Source organism: Myotis davidii, unplaced genomic scaffold (assembly GCF_000327345.1).
Source record: "Myotis davidii unplaced genomic scaffold, ASM32734v1 scaffold370, whole genome shotgun sequence".
Taxonomy (NCBI): domain Eukaryota; kingdom Metazoa; phylum Chordata; class Mammalia; order Chiroptera; family Vespertilionidae; genus Myotis; species Myotis davidii.
Window position 1 is genome coordinate 8175412 of NW_006288615.1, and position 9084 is coordinate 8184495.

Consider the following 9084-nt stretch of genomic DNA (forward strand, 5'->3'; position numbering starts at 1 on the left):
CCCGCCTGACCGGCCTGGAGCGTGGGCAGCGTGCACCAAGGGTCTGCCGGTGCCTGGTCCCAGCTTGGTGGGGGGAGTGCTGGCCCGGTCCTGACTCTCAGAGACAGCAGGCATGGGCCAATTCTGTCTCCACCGCTCCAGGGCGGGACCCTGGCCCCTGCGGGAAAGAAATGCTGTGCCTCTCCTCCCTGCACCGTGCACTTTCTGTGGGTGGGCCACAGTGCACCACCCTGAATCTGGGCTAGAAAGGGGCTGGGCAGCCCCATGCACTGTCACCTCCAACACCAATGCCCGGAACACAACCTCTGCCATTCCCACCACCATCACCACCACCACCTCCCATTCCCCCATCAGCCCAGTACCAGCACCACCCGCTGCACTGCCATCTCCCCCATCAGCATTGTCACCTGCTCCCTCATCCCCACCATCTCCAACACCGCCTCCATCACCATCCACAGCTTTGGCACTGCTGTCCTTCTTACCCGCCACTGTTCATGTGGCCTCTGCCACCCCCTCGCCAACATCATCGGCTCCCTCCACCACTTGGCCACCCCTCCGCTGGGCAGCTGCCTTTCCCATACCCGTGCAGAAAGGCCTCCTCACGTTTGGGCGCAGCATTTGCTGAAGTGACTGTGGTGGCAGGAGGCAGCCATTGCTCTGTAGAAGCACCCGCTGGAAGTCCCTCTGGACCAGGATTTGGACCTGGAGCCAGGACTGACTTCAGAAAGTGGAGTGAGCAGGGCAGAGCTGTGCGCAGGGTCTTGGGGAGCTGAGGAGCCACATATATCTTAGAACTGGGAAAACTCATGTTGGCACCATCTTACACAACACTGCATCAACACGGCCCTTAGGGACTGGCCAGGCTCACCTTTCCCACCCACAGTCACCGGTGAAAATATTATGAAAACAGTCCACCCTCTGACCAGCCCCTCTAAAAACATCGACCCTTGCCAAAACAACGGGGGAGAGGGCACTGAAGTGGACAGATCCACTAGCAAAACAAATGGTTTCACAGAAACCAACATTCTGGCTGCTAGCAAAACATAGATCTTCATAAGAGCTTCTTCCTGAAACAGAGATGTTATTTGAAAAACACTTGCCCATGTGGACATAGTGAGCCCCTTCACCTTCTCTTCACTGTGTAGGAAAGAATGGAGTTCTTGAGGGGCAATGCCCAGGACACCATGCCTGAAATAACGGTGGGCTCTGTGTCAGGGAGGGAACGGACTGGCGGGCAGGGAGGCCTTAGAATCACAGCCAAAGGAGGGAAGGGATGGTATTTGTTCTGAAGCAAGTGGGTCCGACCAGGTGGCCCCCACACCCACTCAGGTCCAGAAGACACTTTCCTGCATATCCCTGGATCCAACCCTTGTCCAGCAGAGCACACCTGGGCCAGCCCTGAGCCCAGCCCCCTGTGACCAGCCGAGTGAGAACCCTCTATAGGCCAGTTCTCCCCCACCCCCCAGCCTCTGTCCCCTTGGTCCCCAGCCTATTGTTTGGCAAAGAGCAGGCTTGTTGAGTGGCTGGAGGGATGGAGGGATGGCTGCCTCAGCCCTCTGACGGGACCCACTTGTCACAAGGTGTGAAGTTAACAGTGACGCTGCTTGGAGATCAATGCGTTCTGAGTCTCCATGGAATCAGGACACAGGCTACACTCTAGTAAGGATTCAGTCCTGCGATTCTTAGGGGCCCCCTTTCCAGAAGGCACCCAGCATTAGGCTTCTTCTCATGTCATAGCAGCTGCATGTGCTAAGTCGTGAGGCTCTGAAAATCACAGAGTCATTCTATTGCTAAGGTCCTACACCAGCCAGTGCTGCTAGCAGGTTGGAGCTGCAGCAGCCTGCTGAGAGACATGGTTTGTGAGTATAGGTGGCAGCTGTGCCATGGCCTACGGGCCTGGCCAAGGTGGAGCGTCCACTCAGGGTGGCATGGGAAGTAAGAGGCAGCGATTCTGCAGAAGTCCCAGGTGCAGCCCTCCCTCCCCCCCCCCCCCCCGGGTGGAGTTATGGAAATGTAAAGGAAGATCCTGGTTTATTTGTCACCAGGAACTGCAACTAGTGGCTTCAGGTAGCACATCACCAATCGGCTTCTGTTCCCTCATTGGGTGAAGGGTTTGCCAGGTGGGCAACTCCTGTGAAGGTGCCCCACCCTGTGAAGGGCCCACAAGTATGTTACAAGGTTGCAGAGGCCAGGAAGGGGGTGCAGGGTCTGACAGTCGTGTCTCCAAGACTGAGCTGTTGGAGTGGTAGACAAGGTGTGCCCTTAGGGTCCCTTCCACCTGTCACCCCAGGGCCTCCTCCAACCCCTGCTGGCCTCTCACCCATGCTGCTCTGACCCCTCTGACGCTTCTTGTCTTTTGGAACACCTTGGAGCCAGTCCCAGCACGCAGAGCTGAGTGGGAGCTGAGGTGGACAGTGCCTGTGGAGCCCAGAGGGAAGGCACAGTATTAACAACGAATTTGACTGAGGGAGGTTGCATGCCCTGAACATACTGTCCCCATCCTGCCTTCCCCAGATCTGGGCTGCCATGGCTAGTCATTTCCTCCCAAAGCCTCAGTTTCCTCTCTCTGCAGTAGAGTGCCCCATCTGAGTATGCCCGTGACACATGTCCAACCATCAGTCACAGCTGTTCTGGCCGCCAGTTCCAAGCCATCTACAACACCTGCCCTGACCCACAGGGACAGCCTGGTGAGATGCAGGAAGGCCTGGTGGTAGAGTCCTTCTTCTGAACCCACTGAGCAAACCTGTGAGAGCCCAGCCGGCTCCAGGGTGGCCCAGGAGCTGCCCCTCTTCCTGCTGTAGGCGCCCTCATGGGTGCTCCCTTCCTGCTGTGCCTGGGGAGGGGCAGCAGAAGAAAGGAGATGCAGGGGTGGAATAGAGTTGGAGTCAGGGTCGAGCTGGCATTGGCCCCCCTGCCCAGACCTCCTCCCTGGCAGCCTGTGAGAGGACAGGCAGGATGGTCATTCTCTGTACAGATGAGGAGACTCAGGCGAAGAAGGCAGATCCAGGGCTCCCGACTCTCATGTCCACGTGCCTCCTAACCCTCCAGCCCAGACTAGCAGGGCCCAGTCCGAAGCCCTGCTTCCTCCGGCCCACTGCCCAGAGCGTGCAGGAGCCCCCGGAGCCTCCTCAGGGCCTCCCTCCCTTCCTTGTCCCCACGTTGTCAGCAGCTGGGCCTGGCAGCTCTGCCTTGGAAACACATCCACTTCCCAGCACCTGCAGTCAAGCCCCTGGGCCAGGCCACCGTCCCCACAAACTGGCCTCCAGCTGCTGGCCCTGCCCCTCGAGCCTGTTTACAGGGCAGCCAAGAGAGCCAAATGGGCCTCTCCCCTGCCTCTATTTCCTGCCCTTACCTGCCCCTGGCTTTAGGCTGGATGGTCTGACCCTGTGCACCTCACTGGGCAGCAAGCCTGGCAGCTGGTAATGACTCGGGTGTCCCTACTCCTTATCTCTTGGGGATTCTGTGAAGCCAGAACTTCTTAGCTAGAAGTGACCAGCTTGCCAGACTGTCTTCCCAGACAACTCACATGGAAACCTGGTATGTTCACTCCCCATGGACTTCTTCACTAATGCGTTCATCCATGTAGCATCCTGAAGTCCTGCCTGAGGCCAGGCTGAGCCTAGGGGGCAAGATGTGGTGGCAGCAGCGTGTCACTCTGAGAGTTGAAGTCACTGTTTCCTGCTTTGTTCCCTGCGCTGTCCCTGCTTCCAGGAGAGTGCTGGCTCCTGGCGGCCTCAGTCAATGGGAGTCACCCATCTTCTGACTTGGGATGACAGAACCGAGATCCTGCATCCAAACTCCCTGGTTTGTTTCAAGCACCGTTAGGCTTCTACAAAACAACCTCACCCTTTCATACAAGTTTATGTTGCACATATGTGAGCACTTCCCCATGCCTTGAGTATGTAAGAGCATGCTTTTTGGTGACAGTATGATATTTCATCCAGTCGCTGCACCATGTCATTTTAACCAATGAGTTGTTGACTGTGGGTGGTTTCAGGATCTTCCATGTACTAATGTCGCCGGTACATGACCCCCTGTGTGTCCTTATGCAAGTCTCCCGCTCTCTGCTTTCCTTTCCTAGTGGGTCAGAGGGAATGTGCTTCTCAGAGCATCTCCCTGCTGCCTGTCACCCAGAGGGCATCCTCGTCTGCACCCTTCTCTCATGGGTGAAGGAGTCACCTCATCTGGCCTGGGTCAACCAGGAGGCCACCACTCACTCAGCTTCCGCATGGTCCAGGACTAGGCACCTGGCCAGAGCAGATCTCAATGTGGGACTCTGCTGGGTCACCTGGGAGCAGGAGAGAAATGCAGAGCTCTGGACCCTCCCCAGCATGCAGTCGCTGCACCATGTCGTTTTAACCAATGAGTTGTTGACTGTCTGGGCTCAGGCTGGTGATGGGTGTAGAAGGAAGGTATGGGGGCCCAGGTGATGAGGGACTGCTGCCCACAGGCGAGCATGTCCAGGGGCCTCTGTGGAGTTGGGCTCTGGCCCTAGAGTGGCACCTGGCTGAGGTGTACCAGAGGTGAGGCAAAAAGGTGGCTTTGCCAGGGAGGGGGAGGCACGAGCTGGCTAGGTGTACATGGGAAAGGGAAGAGAGGGGGGATAGCAAGAGGATATGGAAGGGACAGGTGTTGGAGGGGTTCAAAGGGCTGGACTCAGAGAAGGCAGTGCCATGAGGCCCTGCAGACCAGGGTGTGGCCGCAGGGAGGCCCTGGACAGCAGACCGCAGGAAGTGCAGCCCAGGGCCCACAGCCCAGCAGGGCTTAGCCTGGAAGGGAAGGAAGGGCTGGTCCCCCAACACCAGCTTCTCTTTTCCACCCTTGGGAATTCCTCCTTCACCCCCCACACTCACCCCCACCCTAACCCCCAGTCAACTGGGGACTGGCTCCTCCTCAGATACCCCTCCCCCAGGAAGTCGGCCCTGGCTGCCCCTGGTGGTAGTGCCCTCCCCTCCCAATCTTCCTACAGCCCCAAGTGCTGTTCCCCCAGGACGTGGGTGCCAGCCACGAGCCCGCCTTCCTTCTCCCCAGGCTGGGTGTCCACCAGGCTCTGGGCTCCAGGGCTCAGACTGACCTTGCCCATGGGCCCCAGGAGCCCTGCCCACTCACTGCCCTTCAAGCAGAACTCAGGCCCCAACTGTGCTTGTGGGAGGAACCCTGATTACCCAGAGAGCTGCCAGGAAATAAAAGACATGCCTACATTTTTCAAAACAAGCTTATAAAAGGCCTCAGGGCTTTATTGTTTTATTTTTGGCAGAGAAGTCACAGCAGGAACTAAGGCCCGCCCTCTTGGCTCTGATGTTTGCAGAGCTGGGGTCTGTGGCCGCACACGCGGGGTCCCTGGCTCCCCTCCAGGGTGCCCTCTCAGAGCAGCCCCTCCACCCAGCGAGGTGGCACCAGAGAGCCCTCATGCTCTCCCGCACAGGGGACCAGCCAGTCCCACTCACACGCTTTTGGCTGGAAGTCTCTCCAAGAGACTCTCCAGGATATTTCTGCTCTTTCCTGCTTCTATCCAAGTCGGAAATGCCACCAGTACAGTCTCTCTGTGCTTCTTCCTGAGCCAGCCAGGGCCAGCCATGTCCTGCAGGAAAGGCCTGAGTCCCCACAGGCCAGTCCCCTCCTGACCACATATGTCCCCACCCCCCAGGTGAAGCATAGGCCTCTTTCATGCCCCAAGGGCCACCTGGAGTTCACAGTCATTGGGCTTCCTGTAGCATGTGGCCTCAGGGCTTCTCCCAGATGACAAGCTACTCCCTTCCCAAGAGTCTCAGTCTCTTCAGAGGGGACAGGAACACCCCCTCCTTGACCACAGGCCTCCTACACCCGCCTGGGCAAAGAGGGGGCAGTTGCCAGCTGCTTACCCTGCACTCAGCTCCTGTGCTGTCCCATCCTGGGCTGTGACACCCAGTGGCACCTCGTTTTCTCAGCAGCAGGTGCTTGGACACCAGAGAGGTGGCCCCTGTTGGAAAGGACAGCAATACCAGCACTAACCCCAGGGCCTGGGCCTGGGGGCCCGCAGGGAGGGCTGGGGAGACTGCAGTGGGGGCAGAGCAGAAGGCCCTATACACAGCACCACACATTTCCCCTTTCTGTTCCTGGGTATCCTTGCACCTCTCAAGCGTCCCACTGGGCTGGGCTAGGCTGACTTCAGGCCCACATGGCCCCTGGTGTGGGGCAGCACCCGGGCCCTGGATCCCAGCAACAGCCAAGTCTCTGAGAAGAGCATGCTGGTGGGCCCCCTGTATAGGTGAAGGGTGGGATTAAACACACCTCTCATCTGGGGTATGCACCCATTCACAGGATGCGTCCAGCAGGGGTCTGGCCTCACCCTGTCTCCTTGTTTCCATCTCTGTGGTGTGTGTTTTACTAAGTACTATTGAAAGTAGAATAATAATAATAAAATTGATATTTTGCAGGAAGTAGCTTTTGCCAGGCAGCTCGCTTCCCCGGGCCCACCTCACCCAGCCCTTGCCCACTCCCCACCCACACAGGATGCTCAGAGTTCCCAGCTGGAAAGAGGACATCCAAAGAGGATCCTGTCCAGGTGACAGGCCTGCCAGCAGCCTGCTTGCCCAGTGCCTGGCCCCGCTGCCTGCTCCGCTGTGGTCCTGGCCCTGCCCTGCTCTGGCAGGGGAACAGGGCCGGCTTGTTCTGCCTCCTTCCTGGACCCCCGGGCTCTGGGCCCACACCCCGTGGGGAGGCACACAGGAGAGGAATGAGGCCAAGTGCTAGTGGGCAGGCTGGAGCGGTCCCTGCACACACTACACACACCTGAGAGTTGGACTTGCACTTCAAAGGCAGGAAGGAAACCTGGTCCGTCTGTGGGAGCGGGGCCAGGAGGGGGGAGGCAGGAGGGGCAGTGCGGCAGGTCCCACCCCAGCAGGTGGCCCGTGGCGCCGGTGGCAGCAGCCCAGTCCCAGGACCCGCCCTGGGAATAGCAGGCCAGTGTCTGTGGGAGACAAGCCCAGTGTGTGTTGGTGGCTTTGCCTCAATAGCACACAGTCCTCCCCTCCTACCCAGCTGCCATTTCTGGCATGAGGAGTCCCAGAGGCCGGGGCAACCTAGGATGCACCTCCAGCTGCTCAGTCCGCGTCAGCTCCCATCAGAGGGACCCAGACTGTTTCACCAGCAGCTGCAGTCTGTTCCTTCATCAGTGGCCTCCAAGTGGGCGTCTTTGGTGAGGCATGCTGTGCTCTTCCCGTGGCAGGCCCGCCAGCAGACAGGTCCGCCAGGCTTCTGCAGCAGAGGGCCAGGCAGTGGACATCTTCGGCCTGCAGCCATAAGGGTTCTGACTGGTTACTCTGCTCTGAGCCCCACAGGTAGCAAGTGGGCGTGACTGTGCCAGTAAGCCTGAATTTGCAAAACCAGGGTTCTTCATAGGACAGCCACAGTATGGCCTGTGAGCTAGGAATGTTGTTTATATTTTTAAAGGGCTGTAAAAACAAAAACAAAAAGAAGGGAGAGGAATGCACAATAGAGACTGTATGTGGTCCACAGGCCAAAGAGGGTCATTGGCCCTCAGAGAACAGGCTGCTTGCCTGCTGAGGCCATTTGCAACAACCCAAGGTCAGTAAAAATCGGCTTGTCTGGTCCGAAAGAGCCCCTACATGGCCAGGGTGACCGCTTCCAATTCTGCCCACAGCACTGACTGGCCTTCCCGAGAGCTCCCCGTGTTGGGGCTGCACTGGGAGGCTGCCGCCACCGAGGGGACCTGCTGTGACCGGAGGGCCCAGGAAAACAGCGGCTTCACTGGCCGCTGGAGTGGGAGAAAAGGCTTCCCAGGGGTAGCTCCACTGTTTCACAAAAACCGAGGTGACTCTTGCCACTGAGCCATTTCCATTAGGCCTCCCACCCTGGGCCCTTCCCTTGTTAGTGTCAAGTTCCAGTCAGCTCACCCCAAATGAGAGGCCAGCGAGTCACAAGGCCCCCACGGGTCACACTCAGCTTCGACAAGCTCTCACCGGCCCCATCAGCGTCCCAATTTTAAACAGGGTGTGGCTGGGTCCTGCTTCAGCTCCAGCTGTGACCCACCTGCTCCTCTGGGAATCTCGGAGTTTCTGCAAAAGGGCCTGGGCTGGGGCTCTGTGGTGACCTCTTACCCCAACGGCTGTGCCGTGTTCCCTTCTCTGTGAGCCCCTCACACTTGGTATTTCCTGTTTCTTTGATGAAAGCCACCCTGTTGGGAGTGAGGAGGTACCGCTCTGTGGCTTTGACTCGCGTTTTCCTGATGACCCAGCCTGTGCTGATTGGCCATTCATGGATCTTCTTTGGAGAAATGTCTATTTCAGGTCCTTTGCCCATTGTTTAATCAGGTTGTTTTGGGCTGTATTGTTGCATGAGTTTTCTATATATCCCTTATTAGATATGTGATTTGCAGATGTTTTTTTCCCATCTAGTGGGTTGCTAATCGTGCCTTTTGATGCACAAAAGGTTTTTCATTTTGATGGACTGCAATTTCTTTTGTTTGTTCTGTTTTGTTTTGTTTTGTTTTGTTACCTGTGCCTTGGTGTCACCTGCAGGAAATCACTGTCAAGTCCAACGTTGTGAAGCCTTTATCCTGTGTTTTCTTCTGAGTGTTTAATTTTGAGCCCTTGCCTTTAGATCTTCGATCCATGGAACTAATTTTTGGCTGTGGTATTAGGTAAGGGTCCCACTTCATTGTTTTGCCTGTGAACTTCCTGTTTTCCCAGCACCGTTTGTTGAAAACCATTTGACCACACGAACAAGGGGTTATTTCTGTCTGAACATAGTAAATTTAGTTATTTTATTGTCAGATAACTCTAGTATCTGGTGTTTCTCATGTTTCCACTTATTCCTGTTGGTGGCGTCCTGCTTCCTTGCGCGCGCGCGCCCGTTATCTCCGACTGTGTCCTGGGTTTTGCATTTGCAAGTCATTCATGGGAGTGACTTGAGCCTCAGGTGAGACCATCTTCCTCCAGAAAGGGTGTTTCTCTGCTTCCACCTGGCAGGAAACACCTTAATCCAAGTCACAGGCCTGACGGGAGGTGATAAGTCTGCACAAGACTCTTCCTTCAGGTTCACCTGAACTGTATGGGCAGCTGGGGGGGGGGGGGGGGGGGGGGC

At 57.1% G+C, this 9084-nt stretch overlaps 1 protein-coding gene across 1 annotated transcript in view; it reads left to right on the forward strand.

Moving 5' to 3' along the window:
- The window catches only part of CROCC2 (ciliary rootlet coiled-coil, rootletin family member 2), a 74088-nt gene that overhangs the window by 61901 nt on the left and 3103 nt on the right, over positions 1-9084 (forward strand). Inside the window, 4 exon segments of the mRNA XM_015561813.1 lie at positions 355-603; positions 1146-1199; positions 6141-6247; positions 7643-7784. Of these exon segments, the coding sequence (XP_015417299.1) occupies positions 355-603; positions 1146-1199; positions 6141-6247; positions 7643-7784 (552 nt within the window).